The sequence below is a fragment of the Macrobrachium nipponense genome, chromosome 35, assembly GCF_015104395.2.
Source record: "Macrobrachium nipponense isolate FS-2020 chromosome 35, ASM1510439v2, whole genome shotgun sequence".
In the NCBI taxonomy this organism is placed as follows: domain Eukaryota; kingdom Metazoa; phylum Arthropoda; class Malacostraca; order Decapoda; family Palaemonidae; genus Macrobrachium; species Macrobrachium nipponense.
This window is the reverse complement of record NC_061096.1, coordinates 12,349,649-12,374,883: the sequence shown is the minus strand read 5'-3', so window position 1 is coordinate 12,374,883 and position 25,235 is coordinate 12,349,649. Positions and strand designations below refer to the sequence as shown.

The 25,235-nt window shown below is 39.3% G+C and overlaps 1 protein-coding gene across 4 annotated transcripts in view; it reads right to left on the bottom strand.

Annotated features, from left to right (window-relative positions):
- Positions 1-14,927: 14,927 nt before the first annotated feature.
- LOC135208425 (vacuolar protein sorting-associated protein 53 homolog) overlaps positions 14,928-25,235 on the bottom strand; it is a 308,005-nt gene continuing 297,697 nt past the window's right edge. For all 4 annotated transcript variants that reach the window (XM_064240578.1, XM_064240579.1, XM_064240575.1 and 1 more), the window contains one exon: positions 14,928-15,243. In XM_064240578.1, coding sequence (XP_064096648.1) covers positions 14,977-15,243 — 267 coding nt within the window. In that variant the 3' untranslated portion in view covers positions 14,928-14,976. The remainder of the gene's footprint in view (positions 15,244-25,235) is intronic.

The window sequence follows — 25,235 nt, the reverse complement described above, 5'->3', positions numbered from 1 at the left end:
TAAATACATATCTCGTCCTCATGCAGGTCTGAGCTAGTGTTAAAGGGCGAAATAATGTAAATATGTTGGCATACATATTTACATAGACTAGGCTACCGTAGCAACTGCTAACATAGGCTAGGCTTATTGCTAAGGGACATGCTAAAGTCCTAATATATGCAGTAAAAATGAGGTTGAACATTACATGCAGTTGAATATTACTCAAGTATGTACAGTATTTTGCCTTTTTGGAGTCATATTTCTTCCGTCGGATTGGCGTCGTAACCCTAGAACATGTGTTGTAAACCTGGAAATAATTTACTGGGGTGTTTTTGTAGGTCTAGGAACTAATTAGGCAATTTATATGTAAAATGTGGTGCAAGATACAAAAAAAATCAGGTTACGAAGGCCGCCTCGGAACGGATTAATTTCGTATCCTGAGGTACTACTGTATATATATATATATATATATATATATATAATATATATAGTATATTATATAAAATTTATATTATATATATATATATATATGTATATATATATATATATATATATATATATACATATATATATATATATATATAATATATATATACAGTGGACACCCTGTATTCGCGTTCTCTGGATTCGCGGACTCACACATTCGCGGATTTCTCTCAGGAACGTTTCCCTGCATTATTCGTGGAAAATTTGCGCATTTGCGGTATTTTTCTATGAGAAACATCCACAAATTCCTGGTTTTTTGTGATCAATTTCATCATAAAATGCACTTTTTGTGATACTATTAAAAAAACCAAGTATGAAAATTTTAGTGGTTTTTTCTTAAGTTTTAACTAACAAAATAGGCTGTTTTTAGCGCTTTTATAGGGGTTCCAAACATTCGCGGATTCTAACTATTCACGGGGGGGGGGTCTGGTACGCATCCCCCGCGAATACGGGGGAACACTATACATATTATATAATAATTTATATATATAATATATATATATATATATATAGATAGATATATATATATATATATATATATATATAGATATATATATATATATACTATATATATATATATATATACAGTGGTACCTCAAGATACGAAATTAATCCGTTCCGAGACGGCCTTCGTATCATGAGTTTTTCGTATCTTGGAACACATTTTACATGTAAAATGGCTAATCCGTTCCAAGCCCTACAAAAACACCCCAGTAAATATATTCCAGGCCTAAAACACATGTTCTAGGGTTACGACGCCGATCCGACGGAAGAAATATGACTCCAAACAGGCAAAATACTGTACATACTTGAGTAATATTCAACTGCATAATGTTCAACCCCATTTTTTTACTGCATATATTAGACTTTAGCATATTCCCTTAGACATAAGCCTAGCCTATGTAAGCAGTTGCTACTGTAGCCTAGTCTATGATTCTGACATCTAAACCTAAGAGCTAAAAGCTTAGAATATGCCAATAAAATGTATAAATAATCAGTATGTACTCATTTCAAATAATTATTAATTAATCATTAACTATAATACACAAACAAACAAACAAACCTTCCAATCGATTGTTTACATTCAGCTCTTACCCGTCTTACGAGTATCAAACGAGCGCCAAGCAATCATTTTTCCTAACACACAGTAAGCCATAAATTGTCATTAGTATCTCTCTTCAACTAATGAAACTACCAAACAGTATAATAACCATTCCTTTCTATTCTTTATTCTGTCTTTACCTAATGGAGATACCGAGTTACTGACAGCTATAATGAAACATACGTTTCCGTACCGTAATAATAAAACAGAAGAAGAATTCTAAAAAAATACGTATTTGTTGGCAGTCTGATTTATTTTATATTTTATGATATCTAATTCACAATTTTTTTATTAAATGTATTGCATGTACTCATTTCAAATAATTATTAAGTAACCATTAACTATAATAAACAAACAAAAAAAAGCTTCCAAACGTCTGTTTACATCCAGCACTTACGAGTATCGAACGATCGCCAAGCAATCACTTTTACACAGTAAGCCATAAATTTTCATTATCTCTCTTCAACTACTGAAACTACCAAACAGTATAATAACTATTCATTTCTATTCTTTGTTCTATCTTTACCTAATGTTTTTTTTTTATTAAATGTATTGCATGAATAAGTTTTTCAATTTACAGCAACCTTTTACCAATAGAATACTTAAAGCACAAGGGGTAGATGCTGACCAATAGGAGAGCAGGACCTTATGGGGTGACTAGCATCAGGAACCAATGGGAGAGCGGGAGGATGGTGGCGAGTTTACTCATTTGGCGGCGCGGGAATTTTAAAATTGTTCTTGGTGGTTCGGGCGAATCTTGGGACTTTACAGCAACAACCTTTCGTATCTTGAGAACTTTTCGTATGTAGAGCAGTAAAATTTTTCGCATTGGCTTTCGTGTCTCGAGTTTTTCGTAAGTAGAGCCTTTCGTATCTCGAGGTACTACTGTATATATATATTATATTTATATATATATATATATATATATATATATATATATATATATATATATATATATATGATATATATATATATATATACACACACACACACACGCAGTCCCCGGGTTACGATGGGGGTTCCGTTCTTGAGACGCGTCGTAAGCCGAAAATCGTCGTAAGCCGGAACATTGTCAAAAATCCTAAGAAAACCTTACTTTTAATGCTTTAAGTGCATTCAAAATCTTATTGCATTTTTCATCAAAAAAACCTTTAAATATTGATTATTTTGCATTTTTGGTGTCATATTTCATCTGCTAGATCAGCATTTGTAGGCGTCGTAACTCTGGAACATGCGTTGTAACCTTGGCGTCATAACCCTGGAAATAATTTCTGATGAATATAATTGAAAAGCGTCGTAACCTCGGAATGTCGTAAGCCGAGACCGTCGTAACCCGGGGACTACCTGTATATATATATAATATTATGAATTTTTATCACATCACCATGATTCATATACATGGATTAAACTACAAATGTCCTTTAATATCCAATTTGCTCTACCTCAGCATTAATATATAGTATATATATTCCTCATTTTGTCATTCAGTAAAGTAAATTTCACCTAAAAAACAGGCAAGGCATGCCTTTCTCTTTCTCTCTGACAATTTCCAATTCACATTCTCTTTTTATCTTTGTTTTCCTTCTGCTGCTTGGCTGCTTTTACAGAAAATGAGGCGTCAGCATCCAAGTCTGAAGATTAATCCGAAAACCGCTGGAGGGTAAAATGAGCTAATAAGAGCGGCCACCGAGAAGGTTTCGCTCTCACTCCACTCTGGGTCAAACCTCCCTCCAACATGCTCCAGTCAGAGCCTCGACCTTGCGGGGCTATCCCTTATCTTCCTGTCCTCATGTTTCGTGTGCTGCCGATAGTGGACCATTGCCTGACGAACTTGGACGAAGTTCCTCTCTTTTGTTATTGTGTGTGTGGTTACACTTACATCAGTTGCGATGGGTTGGATAAAGAAATTAATCAAATACCTTGAGACAAACAATCTGCTTTCAGAAAAGGGAGTTGTAGAATTCAAATATTTTTGTTAAGGTATTTTGTGATGTATGAAGGTTTTTCTCCTGAATGTCTGTGAGATGTTGCCTTGGCTAGATCTTTATAAAGTGAAAGGGTAAAATATGGGGTAGACAATAAGATATATATTTGGCAACTGTCTGCATAACTAAGCAATTAGCTCATACTGATAAAGTGAATATTAATAAATGGAAAACAATGAATGGAAAAACACCATCAAAATAATATTAAAATCTTTTTATTCTTGTTTATTAAATATAGTTTATAAAAACCTATTATCATCACACAGTTACCAAGACAGAACAAAGTGCAGGCTTTTGGTGACCAGTTTTGACCACAATTCTTAGCTTGCAATTCCATTGTTTACCATCAATCTTTGTCACCAAGGGGTGTCATCTCATTGACATTACTCTTTGTTACCTTAGAAATCCCATTCTCATGGCTTTTGTTAGTTATGAAAAGGCATTTGACAATATTCATGCACCAATATTTTAGAAGGCCTAACATCACTATGGCATTCTTCTTAAATTTATAACTAGTATTTAAAATTTTCAGTGAATAAAGCACATGCAGTGTTAATATTAATGAAGTTTTGTTAGATGAATTAGTGATTAAAAATGGAGCACTACAAGAAAATGTTATTTCAATGTCACTGTTTGCCTTTCTAATGGATTTTATAATGTAGACAGAGATTGGAGATAGATGAGAAGGTTTACACTGGACAAACAATAATAATATAACATCTTAATATATGCAAATAATGCAGTTTTAACTGGAAAAACATTGCAAGATTTATGAAGCTTGTTTAACAGGATACATCATACCTAGAGATGGGACATAAGATAACTGTAAGGAAAACATAAATGATGAGGAAAGTGTGTGCACAATGAGGTGAAATAACCCTACAATGAGACAGCATTAAGGGATTATTGCTCAAATACTGGCTTGGGTTACATAAATGTATATAACTGAAAATTTGGAAAGACACTATTTCCATCTACATTCTGCTCCTAACTGCTGAAGGCAAAATCTGCAATATAAAAAGAATAAAAGGTATGTTAGTATGCGTCCATAAAAACGGCTACTGCTTTAAAATATTAGAGATAAAGAGCTAAACTAGTCTCATTTTATAGCTAGTGTGTGTCAACAATATCTGGAGAAAAATTGAGTACATTAGATTGTTAACATATTTTGATATGATGCGATTTTCACTAAAGATCAACTTTTTTCAAAACTTTTCGTCAATATTTGGCACCAGTCCCTTAATGAGATTGAGTCTTTCAAATACATATAAAAAATGACATCCACCTGAGGTTCTCGAGTGGGAATTTAATAAAAGACTAAAACAGGCAAATCAAATATGTGTAGTGGGCAGGTTGACTTAGGTTTGGAATTGAAATAGACTGAAATTGATACACGTATGATTATACTACTTCAGCAAGATCTCTACAACTATACATGCATGAATCACAATATGATAATGAAACTAAAGATTTTGGCTTTCTGAGAATAAAGTTAAATATTATGAGTCAGATGGCAGGATAGAGTTGGAAATGGTGCCAAAAGATAAATTATGGAAGTTCTGCCCTTTGCACTAGTTGAGATTTTAATGAAAGTGACACAGACATTTTTGACATTATGCGATAATGTCAGCTGGATGAGAACTATGAGATGATACTGGAGATTAGTGGAGTGTTATGGTAGTGAAAACAGTGGATAAACACGAGTTGCAGAATCTCACAGTGTTGTAGCTAGTGACATTACATAGTAATTTTCAGGATGGTCTTCAGTATCTGAATTTAGACACCAGTGAGCTTTTATAATAAACTGAACAAGGGAGTGTACCAGTTCATGATATTTTACCAAATAAAATTAGAGAACAGATAAAAAATTAAAGTCACAGTGGCTCACATACAACTGAATCCTGTTGTGGTTATGTCTGGTTTAAGCAACATATATAGTTGGTCATAGGATAGCACAGCATAAATTCTATGTCCTTTCTGCTCTGTTTTCATTTATGTACTTAGCTCTTGCTAGACTTGGCCCAGTTTAACCAAAACTGTCAACAATCAAATATTAAACCTTAGGTTATAATTCACTGTTTTTTTGAGTGGCAGCATTGAACAGATGTGCTTGACGTGTGCTCCTGCATATCAAACTAACAAAATCTACTGTTCTTTTTTCCATGAAAATGGCTGTGTTGTGCAGGGAAAATAAAATTCAAAGAAAATATGACTGGCAACATTAATGCATTTTGGCTGCTAGAGGGGAACACTGTTTTTACCCAGTTGCCAATCTGATAAAGGAAAGGAAAACAAGGATTGGATAGGAAGTTAATTAGGTGGATGGGTACTTTGTTTAATGCTTGGAGTGAGATCATACATCTTTTAGTATATGATACTCCCTGACCTTCAGAAAAAAAAGTGCAGGTTGTCTTTGTCCTTTAGCAAAACCATATTGTAGGATGCCAGGACTAACCAATTGTCCGAGTAATGAAGCAAGCATATACCTTGTGAATGGACCCAAGCTGAAACCTAGGTAAGAACCCTTGGGAAACGCCTGTTGGGCTATCATCAATTTGACACAAGAGAGCTTTGAATTGGCTGACAGCCTCATTGCAGACAAAAGGAAGAGAGAGAGAGAGAGTTTGGTGTTAACAGTGTGTATATTGTTTCCCACCAATGTGATGTTTATGTAGTACATACGGACACTTAAAACATATGCAGACTAAAAAAGTAATTGCATGCAGCATTAATGGACGTAAATAAAAATCTTAAAATGTATTCAGTACTCCCTACTCTTCACATAAATGTTTGTACCTGGAGGATGACAAATTATTAACATTTGTACATTTCAATTAAAATATCAAACCATACCTATCAAAGACTACACAGTACTTTTTTTATAATCTTACCTAGGCGATGATGATGTGAAGCACAGTCAGGTTCTTATACAGTGTGGTGACTTGGGAGATTTTGGTATGAATCAGAATCATCAAATTCCAGTGCAATGGAGAACAAACTGCAATATTTCAAGCTCATGGGGTGTGGAGGTGGTAGGCTGAGGTTATGAAGTTGTAGGGGTGGGGAGGGGATGTATTTCAATTTCTCTGTTTCATGCAAAAAATAAATAAATTGAAATATGTGCAGAATAGGGAGTGCTGAATACACTTTTAGATTTTTATCGACATCTTTTATGCTGTACAGTAATACCTTGGGTTACGAATTTAATCCGTTCCAGAACCTGCTTCGTAACCTAAAAAATTCGTAACCCAAATGGATTTTCCCATAAGAATGTTATAAAAAGCAAATAATGCGTTCCACCCGACCATGAATAACCATTTCAATTCATATTTTTCCATTTATTTTTGTTCACTAAGGTTGAAAATTCGTGTAGGAATTACATAAAATTATAAAATTGAAGAATGAAATTAAATATAAACACTAGATTTAATATGCATGCACAGTAAAACCTGAACTTTACCTTTGGCGAGTGGCTGCTGGCTTGACGGAGACGGGAGGAGGGGAAGGGTGAGGAGGAGATTGGGTTAGGGCTTGGGGGGGAAATCTCCCTCCGTGAACACTTCTGGAAGACTTTCTGGTTCTTTCTCTAGAGATCACCGTTCACTACGATCACTAATTTTACGCTTACGCAACACTATGTTGTCTTTCACAATTTTGAAAAAATATTTTTCTATGAGCAAATTTTCTACATCGTCGAGAATATAAGGCCGTTGTTTCGTCAATACTGTGACACCTTTTGATGCTTTACTGGCTTTAATTTCTTCCTTTTTCTTCAAAATAGTGCAGATCGTTGATTGCGACCGCTTGAAGAATGCTGCAATGTCTTTCACGCACTCGCCTTTATCATGCATTTGGATAATTTCCTTCTCCATTTCGACTGTAATCATCTCCTTCTTTCTTATGCTTTCCTTCTTGCTGCTTGCCTTCGTCATATTGGAGCCATTGTCTTTAGTATTTGGGTAATAGTAATGTATAAGCACTATTACGGAAACACAACACGTGCGCAAATCACTAAGCAAATTTGAGAGCGTATCACGGACAGATGCGTTCAATCTTACCGCCAGCGAGATATTGAAAGAGTTATGGTTTAAAAAGGGTCAAGGGATGCGTAGGAGGAAGTCACGTGACCCTCGTTAAGTTTTGGCCGAAAAAAATGCGTTGCAGATCCCCAACGCTTAATTCCGAGGTAAAACAAAGCAGGCTTAAGTTTTGGCCGAAAAAAAAAAAAAATTGCGTTCGAGATCCCACGCTCATCCGATGTAAACAAATCAGGCGGCCTCCCATGATGGAAATTCGCGCATTCGTATTCCAAGTGAAATTCGTATTCCAGAATGAGGTCGTCACTTCGTAAGTTAAAAAATTCGTATACTAATCGGTTCGTAACCCAAAGTATTACTGTATGTAATTACTTTTTTAGTCTACATATGTTTGAGAGTCTATATGTACATACATATGCATCACATTGGGAAACAATATGCGTACTCTTACTGACCCCCTCTCTCTCTTTCTTCCCTTTTGTCCACAATGTGGCTCTCTAGAAGAATCTGAAGGAGAAAGAAGGGTATCCCCAGCGGTAAAATTTAAGGATTCATATTCATAGTAAGGAAAGTATAAATTGAATTCAGGATGGTTTCTTCACTGTCCACAGGTCCTACAAGAGGAGGTTCAATAGGGAGCTGACCTGGGAGACCCACCTGAATTTACATCTTACTCTCAGTATCTTAAAAGTTTGTCAATCCATCAAGATTGGACTCAGCACTGAAGGCAAGGTCTCACATGATGCTGCTCACCCCAAGGATGGCAAGGCATGCTGCCAAACTTGATCATCCAAAGTTTCAGGAGCACAGGTTTTCATAATTCACATCAGTTTAAAGTCTTCATTGTAAGGTTTGTTTTGATGAAAGAAGTAAAGAAAAATTACAAAATTTTGATCAATTTGTATTTTTCATAGTTAACAAACCTTCGGTATTAACAACAGGATAAATCTTAGTGCCAGCTGGAAACCCATTAAAACAATCAAAGATTGTATAGCGAGGAATCTGCGAGATCTGGCAACTTCGGCACGTACGAGGTGGGAGCTGGCCAGCAACCAAGCACTGCACTCCATGATGCGTTAGTCTTTCTTCAAGTTACTAAGAAAAAAAAAAACATGACTACAATTTGTTAGGTAAGCAGCTGAAGCAAAAGGCTTATGGTCCTTTAATGTCCAACATCATCAAAGCAATGGCACACTGCTTCCTAATTGCCATCCTCTAAGTCTCCATATGATAGTAATTGGTCAAGGATCTGGGGGTAACCACTATTTAGCAGTTGACGGTTTCTAAACTACCTCTGTCTAGACGAGCGCCTGTTTCTGTTGTATTTGGCTACCAATCAGCCCTTTTCTTGGTCTCCCAGAGTAAAGGCTTGGAATCTGCCTCAGTAGAAGTTCCCATGCTCTTCAGGAGTTTTGGACAGTCTTGGCAACCTCAAAAACTCATCCTTGATGCACTGTACAAACCTCTGAAGGAGGCAACAAAGTTATCTGTAAGCCTGCTTATATTGCTAATCTTAACATTGGCATTGAAAGTTCATGGATTGCACCATCTCTCCTACATAGTGCGGTGATTGGAGGAATGGGGACCTATCACATTCTTGTTTGTCCTGAATCTGTTGCTTTTGAGAGATAGGTGTCTTTCAGCCCCATCCCTTTCAGAATTTGCTGAAGACAACCAAGATAGGATGCTGGTGTGCTTGGTGCTAGTTGTTAGTACTACCTGCATAGGACTCAACGTTTTAAGCCTGGGTGTCAATGACTGTTAGTACCAGCAAGCACAAGAAGGAAATATGTGAGAATGTGGTCTCATTCCAGTTTCAGGAGGTCAAGTGTGTACATGACTTGTCGGACAATGGGCCAAGGATAGTGAAGTCAGAGGCATTGCTCCATCTCTAGTATTCAGGTAGATTTCTTGGTGTCACAGGTACAAAGGGCAGTTGTTTAATGCCATCAAACCACCTTTTACTTCTTTCTACCTGATGCACAGAATCAACAAGTACTTGGATTTTCTTCTCCTTAGGACCTGTGGTGGTTAATCAGCATGTAGGATAGCTGACCAAAATACACTAAGACAGCTAGGCATCTTGCTTAAAGTTTATGTTAGTGAAAGTTTGGATGAAAGCTCACTGATGTTCTTTCCCTCCTTCTATCATCATCTAGCCCAGCAACCAACAGCTGGTCAGGCAAGGACCCAAATCACTGACTTTTTTGGTAGTTACTTTAATACTGGTTGGGTTGCAGTCAGTAAAACCTACTTACCTGGGAATTTGCTACAATATGCTACCTTCCAAGTTGTTCTCATACCATACAACAAACCAAAGTTCTCTATATTTTCTTGAGTAAGGTTACAAACAAAACCATACTCTAGCACAGAGCCACTTCAGCGTCATCACCACATTTGTCAGAATGCAGCAGGTGGTTACAGGAGTCATCCTTCTGCTGTCACATACATGCTGATTGTCAGTGACCTACTTTATTTCTATTTTTCCTGTGGATTCCTTACGGCCCTGCCCAGTTATGGACTACTTCATACTGAGAATCATGTAGTTTGGAGAAGTTTTTTTATTCTGGAGCTATCATCTTTTTTCACAACTTACTTATGCATGCACTTAACTTGAAACCCACCCCATTTACCAAGGAAAGGTACCAAATGTTGCTTGGTGATTAACTTTTTTCCTGCATGAATTATCTGAGGGATGAATTATACCGCCAACCCTCAAGTTTTGGCGATTAAAATTTAACAAGTAAAAAATGCACCCAAGTTTCTTTGGTGCAATCGAGTTCTCTGTACTACATACAATCAAGGCCACCATGAATGGATATATCTTTCAGTGGTCTTGGTATAATACTGTATGAGCTGTGGCCCATGAACCAACCATGACCCGGTGGTGGCCTGTTCTTTATTGCTGCCAAATGCCTGATTATGGCTAACTTTAACTTTGAATATAACAAAAATGACTGAGACTAGATGGCTGCAATTTGGCATGTTTGATAATTTGAGGGTGAATGATCAACATCACAATTTGCAGCCATCTAGCCTCAGTAGTTTTTAAGATCTGAAGGTGGACAGAAAAAGTGCTGACAGACAGAAAAAGCCATCTCAATAGTTACCTTTAAAAGAAAACTAAAAACCAGGAAACTGAATTTTGATTACATAATTAAACAATAGGAAACATTTAGTTTTACTATTATTCAAATCTACAATATTACAGGTATATTAATAGACTCAAAAATATTTTAACAAACACCAAATGGAATCTGCAGTATCTGATCCACATAAAGTGGTAAGATAACCATCAATTGTAACTAGAGTTTCATAAGCAGACTTGCAAAACTGTAAAGATTACTATTTCAATTATTTTCTGTAAAAAACTTTAGCTTCTGAATTTAATTCCAAATACTTGTGCAAGGTGCAGAGAAACTGGTAACAGACTCCATCTTGTACTGAACTCTTTTATAAATACACTGTATAATATACAAAATGCCACACCTACTAAAATAAAGCTAAGAATAGGATAAATGCAAAAGTATCTGTACAGTCAATATTTCCCTCAAGTAAACAATGGTTTAGGTGTCATCAACGTGATGTCATCAGCACGTCATTTTCCAAACAAAACACTGCTGGTGGGCAAAAAGTCATTTCCACCTTCTCTACCATATCAGACAAACGTTATCATTCAAGTTAATCTGCACCTTATTTATAAACAATAGTTCAGTCATGTGGGAAAAGGGAAGCCTAGTATCCTGGCACTGTATTCCCAGCAAATGGGACAAGTAAAGGAGAAATAAGTGGCTGGCAGCCATTAACTGTCCAACTCATGCAAGGTTTAAAAAGAATTAAGATGGAAGAGAGCAGTGGGATAGAGCACTTTGTAACCTGGCTCAAATTACTTAGGCAGTACAAGGTAGAGCACTTGCTCATTAAATGAGAAATATTATCACTAAGTTCATAGGACCTACATTCTACATTCTACACTACCATAAAAAAATCTGCCAAGTGCCAATCATTTCCGAGACCTACATTCCAATAATATTTTCGTGCCACCACCAACACATGGACAGAAGTTTTCACCCCTATGCATCTAATTCAATTTCTTTCAAATGGAAGTTGATCTTTATGAAATAGTATAATCTTGTGTAAAATGTTAGAGCAAAAAGCATTTGTGTATTGTTTCAGAAGACTGCTCAAAATGCACGAGATTTCACTACATAGATAATTTAAAACGTTACTATTCCACCACATTCCTATATGTATATTTATTTAATTTAACCCATATACCAACAATAAATACATAAAATTAGAATTCCATGTTTTTAGAGTAAAAAATAATGATAGACTTCACTGGAGCAATAGAAAATGGAGCGAGATAAGGGACCAATGAATTTCAGACCCTTCCACTATTAACCCTCTTACGCCGGAGCCCTAAAAATCAAAACCTCCCTCCCGTATGCCGGGCCTGGTTTGGAGTGAGCGCGGAAGTGGAAAAAATAATTTTTTCAAAAAATTACAGCGCGCGTACTTTTGAAGATTAAGAGTTCATTTTGGCTCCTTTTTTTGTCATTGCCTGAAGTTTAGAATGCAACCATCAGAAATGAAAAATAATATCATTATCATATGTAAATAATGCGATATATGGGTAGCGAAAAAAAAAAAAATTCATACATAATTGTATTCAAATCACGCTGTGCAGAAAACGGTCAAAGCTAACCAGTTACTTTTTTTTGCGTTGTATTGTACACTAAATTGCGATCATTTTGATATATAATACATTGTAAAACAATTAAAAGCAACACCGGAAAAATATTAGCACTAAAATGATGTACGAATTCGTAACGAGCGGACGTAAAAAATAAAAAAATGTTATTTCAAAAATTCACCGTAATTCTAAATAATGTTCTAGAGACTTCCAATTTGTTTCAAAATTAAGACAAGTGATTGAATATTACGATACTGTCAAGGAGTTTTAGATTGAATTGCAGATTTCGACCCATTTCGGACGAGTTAAATTTGACCGAATGTCGAAATTTTAATATATAATTTTTTTTTATATGGACATATTTCGAAGATGGACAAAAAGCTAGCAACCTTCAGGTTATTTTTTATTGTATTCTTCATGAATTTGCGCACATTTTGATATATGAAACTCTATAAAAAGGCTAATATGAAAAGGAGCAAATATTAGGTATAATGCCATGTACGTATTTCGGAGACTTGCGGCCGCGCGAATCGGCGCGCGGAGTGAAGGTAAATATATTTTTCAAAAATTCACCATAAATCACAATATTGTTTTAGAGACTCAATCAAATTTGTTTCAAAATGAAGAAAAATGACAGAATATTACTAGGGCCGTAAGGAGTTTTAGCTTACAATTGAGTTTTCAGCTATTTCGGTAGAGTCAAATTTGACCGAACGTGGTTTTTTTTTCTATTTATCGTGATTTATATGCAAATATTTCGAAAAAAGAGAAAAGCTACAACCTTCAATCATTTTTAGTTGTATTCTACATGAAATTACGCACATTTTCATATATAAAACTTTATGTAACAGCTAATTTTAAATGGTGCAAACATTTCGACAATCGCACAAAAAAATTCTGATTTTTTCGGAAGTTACCGCAGCGAACGTAATGTTTTTTTTTTTTCATAAATTCACCATAAATCGAAATATTGTGCTAGAGACTTCCAAGTCGTTGCAAAATGAAGGTAAATGATTGAATATTACTAGAATATAAGAGTTTTAGCTTACATTGCGTTTTTTCGACCATTTCGGTAGAGTCAAAGTTGACCGAAAGTTGAAATTTTTGCACTTAACGTTATTTATATGAAAATATTTCAAAACTGATAAAAGCTACAACCATGGGTTGTTTTTTGTTGTGTTGTGCATGAAATTGCGCACATTTCCATATATAAAACTTTATGTAACGGCAAATTTAAAAGGGTGTAAACATTAGGACAATCGCACGAAAAAATTTATCGGAAGAGTTATCGCACGAACGTAAGGAAAAAGTTTTTTCATAAATTCACCATAAATCGAAATATTGTGCTAGAGACTCCAATTTGTTGCAAAATGAAGGCAAATGATTGAATATTACTATAATGTAAGAGTTTTAGCTTACAATTGCGATTCTCGACCATTTCTGTAGAGTCAAAGTTGACCGAAGGTTGAAATTTTTGCACTTATCGTTATTTATATGAAAATATTTCAAAAACTGATAAAAGCTACAATCAATGAGTTATTTTTTAGGTTGTATTGTGTTTACATTAAATTGCGCACAGTTTTTCATATATAATACTTCATGTAAAGGATAATTTAAAATGGTGCAATAATTATGTCAAAGTGACGAAATAATTTCCGAGATGTGTCACTGATACTTTTTAGTGCGATAAGAAAGAAATTCGCGCTGCGCGCGCCTGCGTAGCGATTTGTAAACAAAACAACGCCTTGATCCGTGAACTCCCAGCATCCCCCACCCCCAAGGCGCGTGATACAAAAGTTTTCGGCTGGTAGGCCTATAAGTATTTTTTCGCGAATTTTTAAAAAAACTTTTTTGAGCCGAACGTATGATACGTCCAATCGGCATACGGGAGACATTTTGACTCGACGTTTAATACGTCCAATCGGCGTAAGAGGGTTAAGAGTGCAGTGACACAGACAATTTGTCCTCATTTGAAAGTTGTTTGAAACTACTGGATTCTAAATCTTTATGGAAAGCAAAATTATATTTATTTCTATTTAAATATTTATTGTTGCCATGAAATGTTTCTTTCTCTCATGGTAAGTAAAGTTAACAAACTGACACGCTTAAAACATAAGCAACTCTGAGAATATTTTTTTCACATTTTGAGGAATTATTACAGTAAGAATAATAAGCAAGAAAGAAGCCTTACCCTGCCATACATGTATAGTATGCACAAAACACTCAACAAAGTTAAATTAGGCGAGAGCATCGTCTGCTACTGTTCGCTTTTGCCCACCAGCGTACTGCGCATGCGCCAGATATGCTTCATTTGTTTACAGACATAATGGCTCCTATTAAAGGAACTACATAATAGAAATAGTGCATCACAGACATCTTGAAATCAAGGAATTCTTCACATTTTCAAAATTTTATTTTCTTTATCATACACAAGAGATGAAAACTTTACTGGTACTTACCTGTATTAATGCTTCAGTAGTAATGACATATTTGAATAATGCCAATAAAAATTACTGGTGTAATACTGTGGGAAATAAATACATTTGTTGAAAAAATAGTTCATGAATTAAACTTACACATGATGTGAATGGTAATCAAATATTGCCTTCATAATTTAACAAAATATAGAGTTCTATGGAATGTTTATGTAAAACAAACTTAGATACAAAGCAAAATAGTTTAAGATGCTTCTCAACTTATAAGTCTCCTTGACTTGAGCATCCGTTCTAGCCGTGCAATTTTGCTCATCTCATGCTCGGGACTTTGAACAGAACTGGACACTATTGTGTTGACAACTTGAGAAGCCTGATTTATCACTGGCTGCACAGTAGGAGTTTGACTGCCACTACTAGGAGTAGCAGGATTGCGTAAGGGAGACTCTGTAACAGATGCCATGGTGCGCTGTCGATAAAGTTCTAGCACCGATGCCCTATCTTTCACTCCCCTCATTTCTAGCACCTGTAAAACATAATATAAAAGTAATACAACTTGGTTCAAACACAATATACCTACAAAACCAGAAATATACACCATAATTTAAACATATCTGAAATGGTACCATGAAAACTTTAGACTGAATATTGTTTCCATTAAGAGCCCAAGAAGTGGATATAGTAGACAACTGAGGAAAGTGTCTCTGCAACTAATTTTGGGAGGTTTAGTTAAGGTTATTAATTAACTTTGCACTGCAATTTTGGTTTTTCAGCTTCCATGTAGTATTTTAACTCAAAATGACAGTAAAAGCTTTTAAAGAAAACATTCCATTTAAAACTGTTACTCTATATGTTGGGGACTAAAGTGGAAATGGTAGAAAACAGCAGTGATTTCAAAACTATTGATACATTCTTATTTGTTTCATTACAACTCCACTGTTTTTAAATATGCCCAAAGTGTTTCAAGGTTCACTAGCTAGCCTTTTGCCTGTCAGACAGAATGAAGTAAGTTTTGCTGCACATGCACCCTCTAGATCTGCAGATATGTTTCAACCAGAGGTAAACTTTTGTAAGTTTGCAATCTGTAAAAAATTTCAAAACTTTTTTACTTTACTGCAATATGATTAGTGCTCAAAGTGTAAATTTAGTTTTGAGCAGTTACTCTGTAGTTGCTGGCATCATCTTTGGTTTTGATTACCCAGTGTTTAACACCTTTGCAGTGTTTGTTTTATTTCAGCATATGCTAACTGATTTATTCACAAAATCTCAATTTTCCTTCATTTAGTATGGTTTCAGAGCAAGTTATAAGGTAAACTCTACACTGCTGGCTGGCTATCGAGCTATTACCTAGTTGTACTTGGAAAAGAGTTCTCTTTCATATCAACAACTTTTCTTTTTCCTTTCATTTATTACACTGCTGCAAAGAGTAAGTGACCATGCTCTTCTGTTTTATTTTTTACTCTATTGTGTGTGTGTGTGTGTGTGTGTGTGTGTGTGTGTGTGTGTGTGTGTGTGTGTGTGTGTGTGTGTGTGTGTGTTGGATATATTTGGTGCAATTCTTTGTAGTTATAGTGGATCCACGTTTAATTGTGCTTCAGCAATCATAGATTCAGTTATTCAAGGATTTTTCCGTGGAACGGATTTTTCAATAAATTGTGGAAAATTTGGTAATTTGCTTATTTTTGCATCGAGAAATATTTGTTAATAATACTGCATTTATCTTATTTTTGTTACTAAATAATTTTCTATGATAAAAAATGATTTACTAATTTTCAAACATTAATATTGATGTAAACAGCAAAATATCAATAAAAAGCGAAAACTGTCATTAACAGAAACTTGATGATTTATGACGCTTATGGTGCCAAGTTTTGGTTAATGGCCCCGCTGTTAGGTATGTTATGGCGCCATAACTCTATTATCACCACCTTATGGTGCCGATAACCGAAACTTGGCACGTTATGGCACCATAAATCACCAATTTTATGGCGCTAGACAAGCCCCATAAAACCGCATTGCCATTAATCGAGTCCGACGATAACTGGGGACTGCCTGTATATATACTGTACTAACATCAGAGTATGTTATAAAGGACCTTTTACATTGTCAGAACCCTATCACTGTGTTCTACCCAGCCCAGGGATGATATTGCATACAGACAGACTGATATTATGTCATCAGATGTCACAACAACTATTGTCACTTATGGCAAAATTACATTTTAATGTCTTTTCATATAGTAAAGAAAAACCATAAACCTATTAAATAAAATAGTATAAGGCATACAATGAACTAGTTACCATATCATAAAGGAAATTTAATTGCATTTTGGATAAAAATAAGACGTGGAAAAGCATAAAACAGACCATGCAAGTATACTTCATTAATATTTTAATACAATTATATGTTGCATTCTCTTCTAAAATGATATTGTTAGTATACAATAAAGTTTTGTACATACTTACCTGGCAGATATATACTTAGCTTAGGTCTCTGACGTCACGACAGAAAATTCAAAACTCGCGGCACACGCTACAGGTAGGTCAGGTGATCTACCTTACCACGCCGCTGGGAGGCGGGTGTAAGAAAACCAGTCCCCCTTTCTGTCAGGTTATTTCTTTTTTTTCCACCTGTCTCCTGAGGGGAGGCTGGGACGGGCCATCAATCGTATATATCTGCCAGGTAAGTATGTACAAAACTTTATTGTATACTAACAATATCATTTTTGTACATGAACTTCCCTGCCAGATATATACTTAGCTGATTGACACCCTTGGTGGAGGGAAAGAGACACATACTTACTTAGAAAGTGGGGACAACACATGTTAAAGGAATACATAATATAAACCTCTGGTTCTTACCTGATTTAGGCAGAAGACTTGGATAGTTTACTGTCTATTAGTCTGCGTTGCCTAAAGAGTCTCAGCGAGGGCGTGACCTATGGCTGAAGAACTCTTTGGGTCTACCAATGGGAACTGAGTCCACTTACTTGGCAGAATCCAAGCAGGATCTGGTCAATGGGGATCAACCCCGCTTACATGCCAGAGCCTATCACTACCAATTGCAAGGAGCCTTAAGCACAACCGATCACCTAACCAAATACTAACATTAGTATACGAAAGAAGGAGCTGCCTCCTGCAACCTCCTTCGTACAACCCCAAAAAACTCAAACTTAAAACTAACAGGGAAAAAGGATTAAAAAGGATGTGTTTCAGCTCCCTGCCCCAGCACTGAATCCGCCGATACGTAAGGGCCTAGCCCAAAACACTTATCATACGTAATCGATACGTCCCTTAGGTAGTGATTAGAGAAGACTGATTCACACCTCCAAAAAGTGGCCTTCATAAGGTTTTGTAATGACAAATTCTTCTTGAAAGCCAAAGACGTCGCGATGGCCCGTACTTCGTGCGCCTTGACTTTCAGAAGGTTAAACTGTTGCTGATTGCAAGAAGTGTGTGCTTCTCTAATAATATCCTGATAAAAAAAAGAATGAGAGTGCATTTTTAGATAAGGGCCTACTGGGGTCCCTTACAGAGCACCAGAGATTGCTCTCATTAGCGGCAAGTCTTTTCTTCTCTGAAGATAATATTTCAGGCTTCTCACCGGGCAAAGAGATCTCTCCTCTTCTGTCCCGACTAAGGGAGGATAAGCTTTTGATTTCGAAGCTCCTGGGCCACGGCGAAGAAGGGTTTTCATTCTTGGCTAGGAAAGCCGGAAGAAAAGAGCAAACCGCGGAGCCTCCTTGGAAACCTACCTCACCTTCTAGAGCCTGCAGCTCGCTGACCCTCTTTGCTGACGCTAACGCACAGAGGAAAAGAGTCTTCATCGAAAGGTCTCTGAACGAAGCAGCATGGGGAGGTTCGAACCTTGAGGACCTCAGGAAGAGCAGCACGACATCAAGATTCCAGCTAGGCACTAAGGAGGAGGTTCTTTTAACCGTTTCAAACGATCTGATTAAATCATGGAGGTCCTTGTCCTCAGATATGTTTAATCCTCTATGACGAAAAACTGAGGAAAGCATGCTCCTGTATCCCTTGATGGTGGAGACAACCAACCCGCATTTTTCCCTCAGGAAGATAAGGAAATCTGCAATCTGCGTCACAGAGGTACTGGAGGAGGAAACTTTATGAGTCCTGCACCAGCGTCGAAAAACATCCCACTTCGACTGGTAGACTCTAGATGTGGAAGGTCTACGTGCATTGGCAATAGCCCTTGCAGACTTTGCCGAAAAGCCCTTAGCTCTGACGAGACTCTTGATAGTCTGAATCCAGTCAGACCTGAGAGCGGGGAGGTTTTTGTGAAACCTGTCGAAGTGGGGCTGTTTGAGCAGATCGACTCTTAGAGGTAGGGATCTTGGGACATCCACCAGCCATTCCAGTACCTCTGTGGAACCAGTCGTGGGCGGGCCAGAACGGAGCTATCAACGTCATCCTTGTTCCCTGACGCTGCGAATTTCCTTAACGTTTCCCCTATAATCTTGAAAGGCGGGAACGCGTAAAGATCCAGATTCCTCCAATCCATGAGGGAATGCATCTATGCCACTGCTTCTGGGTCTGCAATAGGGGAGCAGTATACTAGATCTAATCGCGCATTCCCTGGAGGTCGCAAAAAAAGATCGAGATGGGGCCTGCCCCACGTCCTCCACAGCTCCTGGCATACGTCCGCGTGCAGAGTCCACTCTGAGGGAAGGACTTGATTCCTTCTGCTTAGCAGATCCGCTCTGACATTTCTTTCTCCCTGTACGAACCTGGTGAGAAGCCTTATGTTCCTTTCCTCTGACCACAAGAGGAGCGATCTCGCTGTCTCGTACAGGGAGAAAGAGTGAGTCCCCCCCTGTTTTCGAATGTAAGCCAGGGCTGTAGTGTTGTCGGAGTTGATCTGAACATATTTCCCTTTTACGAGGGGTTCGAAGGTCTTGAGAGCTAACCAAATCGCTGTTAGCTCCTTCTTGTTGATGTGCCAGGACACCTGATCCCCCATCCAGGTGCCTGACACTTCTCTCGACCCGAGAGTAGCTACCCCAACCTTTGTCCGAAGCGTCTGCATACAATACTAGGTTGGGGTTCCGAACCTGCAAGGAAAGGCCTTCCTTGAACAATAGAGGGTCTAGCCACCAACGTAGATCCTCCTTTATCTCTTGCGAAATCTTGAACGCAAAGTCCAGACCTTGATATTTCCGATCCCAGTTCCTCGTCAGGAAGAACTGTAGGGGTCTGAGGTGCAACCTTCCTAGAGAAAACGAATTGCTCCAGAGAGGAGAGTGTCCCCAACAGACTCATCCACTCCCTCGCTGTGCATACATCTTTCTCTAGAAAGATTGCTACCTTCTCCAAACCTCGGGTTATCCTCTCTGGGCGGATACGCCCGAAAAACCAGAGAAGCCATCAGAATCCCCACCCGATAGATACGCTCTTGACTGGGGATTAGCTGTGACTTCTCGAAATTCACTAGCAAAACCCAGAGAAGCTCGCTAGATCCAACGTCACTCGTAAGTCCTCCAGACATTTCTCCTTGGATTTGGCCCTGATAAGCCAATCGTCCAAGTAGAGGGAAATCCTCACTCCCTCGAGATGAAGCCACTGGGCAACGTTCTTCATCAGTCCTGTGAATACTTGGGGGGGCCGTGGAAAGGCCGAAGCATAGGGTGGGCCCTGAACTGAAAAACGTTCCTCCCCACATGAATCTGAGATATTTGCGAGAAGAAGGATGGATCGGCACATGGAAGTAAGCGTCCCGAAGGTCCAGTGACACCATCCAGTCCCCGGGACGAAGAGCTGCTAAGACTGATGACGTCGTCTCCATAGCGAACTTCCTCTTCTTCACAAAGACATTCAGGGCGCTTACGTCCAGAACCGGTCTCCATCCTCCTGAGTTCTTGGGAACTAGGAACAAACGGTTGTAGAACCCCGCTGAAAGAGGGTCCTGAACCATCTCTATTGCCTCTTTCTCTAACATCAGCTCTACCCCGCTAGAGCGAGGGCTTGATTCATCAGTGGGTCTTTGTATTTGGCCACCAGTGCCCTTGGAGTGGTGGTCAAGGGTGGTCTCGAAATAAAGGGAATGAGGTATCCCTCTTGATGATCGCGAGGGACAGTTGTCCGCCCCCTTTCGTGCCCAGACATCTGCAAAGTTCAGAAGTCTGGCACCCACAGTTGTCTGGAGGACACCCGAACTATTTCTTGGCCTAATAGACCGGGAGAAGGTCCTTCCTCTTCTAGGTGGTCTCGAACCTCTGGAGGAAGAAGAGCGAGACGAAGGTCCTCCTCGAAAGGGTTCTTGCCTACTTTGAGCCTCTTTCTTCGTCTTCTGCTGAAACGAAGGTTTCGGAATTCTAGCCGAGCGAGCTAGCATATCCTGCGTCGCTTTTGCTGATAACGAGCTGGAGATATCGTTAATAGTCTTCTTGGGGAAGAGTTGCGGGGAAAGTTGCGAATACAGCAAGGAAGCTCTCTGTGCGTGAGAACCGCCTTGGTAAGAAAAGAGCAGAAAACGGCCCTCTTCTTTACCACTCCTGCACCAAAAGAGAAGCAATTTCCCCGGAACCGTCTCTCACTGCCTTGTCCATGCAAGACAGAACTGCGTGGAGGTCTTCAGGTGAAAGAGTGTCTTGTCTCTTGAGTTCCTCTTAGCCAACACTCCCAGGGTCCAGTCAAGAAAGTTAAAAACTTCTAAGACTCGGAACATTCCCTTCAGAAGTGATCCAACTCGCTCATACCCCACGTCGTCTTCGCAGAATTCAGCGCCGAGCGACGTGCGGAATCAACCAACGAAGAGAAGTCCGAGTCTGCAGAAGAGGGAAGAGTTAGACCCAAGGGCTCTCCTGACTCGTACCAGACCCCATCTTACCCGTCAGCTTGGACGGGGGAAAAGAAAAAACTGTCTTGCCCTTCTCTTCTTTTGAAAGCAACCAGTCGTCAAAGTTCTTCATAGCCTTCTTCATAGACACTGTAGGCTTCATCTTAACGACGAAGACTTCTTAGCCGTATTGGTCGTTGAAAATAAGGACGGAGGAGACGGAGGAGCAACGGCCGAAAGAGACTCCCCAAAATCTTGCAAGAGGAGGTCTGTAAGTCTCTTATACGAAGAAAACCGAAGCATCCTTGGGCAAATCTTCCTCCGAATCAGCAACAAATTCTTCCGAAGAATGACGCCCTTCTAACTACTGCCCGGAGGAGAGCTAATCCTTGGAGAGCGCCTGTTCGGAGAGCGCCTACTAGGCGAGCGCCTACTGGAAGAAAAACCACCGGGAGAGCGCTTACACGGGGAGCGCCTACCAGGAGAGCGCCTACCAGGAGAGCGCCTACCAGGAGAGCGCCTCCCAGGAGAGAGCCTACTAGGAGAGCGCCTAGTTGGAGAGAGCCTACTAGGTAGAGGACGATACTGTTTGAGAGCGCCTCCCAGGAGAAGAGCCTACTTGGTTGAGCGCCATGCTATGAGAGCGCCTACTTTGGGGAGAGCCTACTAGGAGAGCACCTACAAGTGGAGGCCCGTCGTCGGAAAACAGATTCTAACTCCACAGAAGAGCGTCTGGATAAGGGAGAGCGCCTATCAGGCTCTCTGCGCCTGCTAGGCTCTTGGCGCCTGCAATCCTCATACGCCTGCCAGGCTCTTGACGCCTGCCACGGGGAGAGAAAACATCCACAGATGAATCCCTGTCAGAAGCGCGGCGCTTACAAGGCTCTGAGCGCCTATCCAATCGGGAGTGCTCTAACGGAGGAGAAAACTTCCGTTGCCGCCTACCAGGTTCTTGGCGCCTACTAGGCTCTTGGCGCCTACTAGGCTCTTCGCTGCCTACTAGGCTCCGAGCGTCCGTCAAAAGGAGAGTGGCCACCAGGCGAAGAACTCTTCCTTCGCTCCTGACGAAAACGAGGCTCTTGACGTCTGTCAAGCTCTTGACGCCTAACTGAAGAGGAGCGGAAATCCTGAGGAGAGAGCCTGCCTGGCTCCTTACACCTTACATGCTCACAATTCTTGCTGGGGCTAAAGAGAAGAGGAGAACCTACTCGGAGAAAGATCCCGAGCTCCACCGCACTTCTAACTAACCTACTAACAGGCTCAAAAGCTCTTCTAGCCAAAGGAGATTTAGCCGAAGGAACGTTCTTAGACTTCTTCACCGGAAGTGAGGCGTCCTTCCGACGATGAGAAGTCCCGGCAATAGACTCTGCTAAAGCCGCAATCTGCCTGCCTGCAGAACCAGCCAGGATACGAGCAGGAGATCTCTGAAACTCCTCTACAGGGGACGAAGTCCGAGAGCGAACAGGAGAAGCGTAACAGGACGAAATCTTGGTTCTCTTGCGTTCCACTTCAGGCTCTTCCGCGAAGGATTCGGGGCTGAAGGAAGGGCGCAAGGATCCTTCCAGGGCCTCTTGAGAGGGCGAGACGACTCCGATGCGCTCCATCTACGCTGAGGAGAAGGCGACGAAGATGACGAGAAGCACTGGCGCAATAACTCCTTCTTGGTTCGATCCAAGGCAGCCTGGGAACGAGCAACAGGAACTGCCGAGGGGACGCCTGACCGGTGGGGGTTCTCCCTAACCTTCCTGCGGCTTTCGACTTTCCTCCTCCACTGGGTCTGGGAGTCTGGAAGAGGTCTAGGCCTGGAAGCGTTAGTGAGCCGGTCAGACGCACCCTCCACTGCACTAGGGGCACTGCACTGATCACTTGCACTATCATCACTCTTACCTTGTCGAGAGCGAGCGAGGCTCTCCTTACTCCTGATCGAGGCTCTCCCAGAAGCAACTTCCGAAAAACGAATCTTCGGGTTCAAAGCTGGGCGCAGGGGCTGAAACTGGAGAAGGAACTACTTCTACTACAGGATTCTCAGCGTCAACTTCACTCACCCTCGATCTAGAACTCTTTGAAGAAGCCTTGCGCACCCTATCTTTCTCTAATTTCTCACAATAAGAAGAGAGAGCCTTCCAACCATCCTCATCCAAATTCTCACACTCTTTGCAAGGGTTAATAAAAGAGCATTCATTCCCTCTACACGACTCACATACCGAGTGAGGATCTAATGCAGCTTTAGGAAGCCTAACTTTACATTCCTTCTCTGAACAAACCCTAAATAAACTAGGTTTCTTAACTTCAGAATCATCCATGATTATAGATATGTAAGAGAAATCCAAAAGAAAAATCCAAAAAACAGTCCAAAAAGCGTATGCCAAGCCAACAACCAAAGGGTACTTCACCAAAATCCAAATCGTCGGCAACGAGAACGAATTTTAACTATCGTAAGGACTGAACAACAGGTGTTGTCCAGCCGGCGACAGAAAATAATCTGACAGGAAAGGGGGACTGGTTCTTACACCCGCCTCCCAGCGGCGGGTAAGGTAGATCACCTGACCTACCTGTAGCGTGTGCCGCGAGTTTTGAATTTTCTGTCGTGACGTCAGAGACCTAAGCTAAGTATATATCTGCCAGGGAAGTTCATGTACAAAAGTATCATTTCCTGGAGGCTGGGGTATTTAACCAGCAATGCCTATCACCCACTGGGACCATGCATTCATTACAAAAAGGACAATATCCTTCATCCATTAGAAGTATGGGTGAAATGTGTATGTTATACAAATAGGGGCATTACAACTTCCTATTCTTTGACATCACACCGACTTTTCATGGGACTATATCTGGTCGTACTTCGGGCCACTGTTCGTACCCCAAAGTCTTAATTCCCTTTGAAATGAAAATACGTATGTAATGCCACACTGGTGACTTAGCTAGATTAGAGTCAAACCTCAGTTTTAATACGACTCTCTTTTCATACATTGTGGTTTTCAGTTTTAATACGTCTCTCTTTTCATACATTGTGGTTTTCATAGACTTTTTTCTATGAAATTTTGTCTCGGTTATCGAACGTTTCCTTGGTTTTTGTACACTCGGGAATGCTCTATACGTAATATGTTTCATAAGTGTGAAATCTGTCTAAATATTTCAAAACTGTAAGAAAATGTCACGTAGCCAGATTTCAGAAAAAACACTTATGAAACATTATCAAAAGTTTCGTTCACACATCGCTGATACATTTGACCAAAACGAAGTCGTCATCAAACCTCAGTTCAAATGTTAAAAAAAAAGGGGAAAAAAATTGTCATAACATTATTATCGCTTCCAAAGCAAGCATAAAATTTGAAATATGTATGTAGTCCTATTTGATTGCTTTTACACCTCAACGATGAAAAAGATGTAAAATATGTATACATACAAAAGTAGAATGTGCCCACTGATAACATGTGAGGGGAGTGTGTGACGCACCCATTAGTGTTAGTGCAACGACAACCACTTGGTGTAACATAGGACTACAATGAGCAGCAACAATGAAATGATCTTCAAAACATTTATTTTATATTTGTTAGAGGAATATTTGGATTTTCATACAAAATTATGTGTTATACTTCTTAAACACTTCAAAAATGATGGCAAATATTTGCCTATGCAATTATTCTTTTGTCAAGGCCTAGGTGTGTTACATTTCTTTACTTTACACTTAGCATTCACATCTCTCTATTAACAATTTCTGGC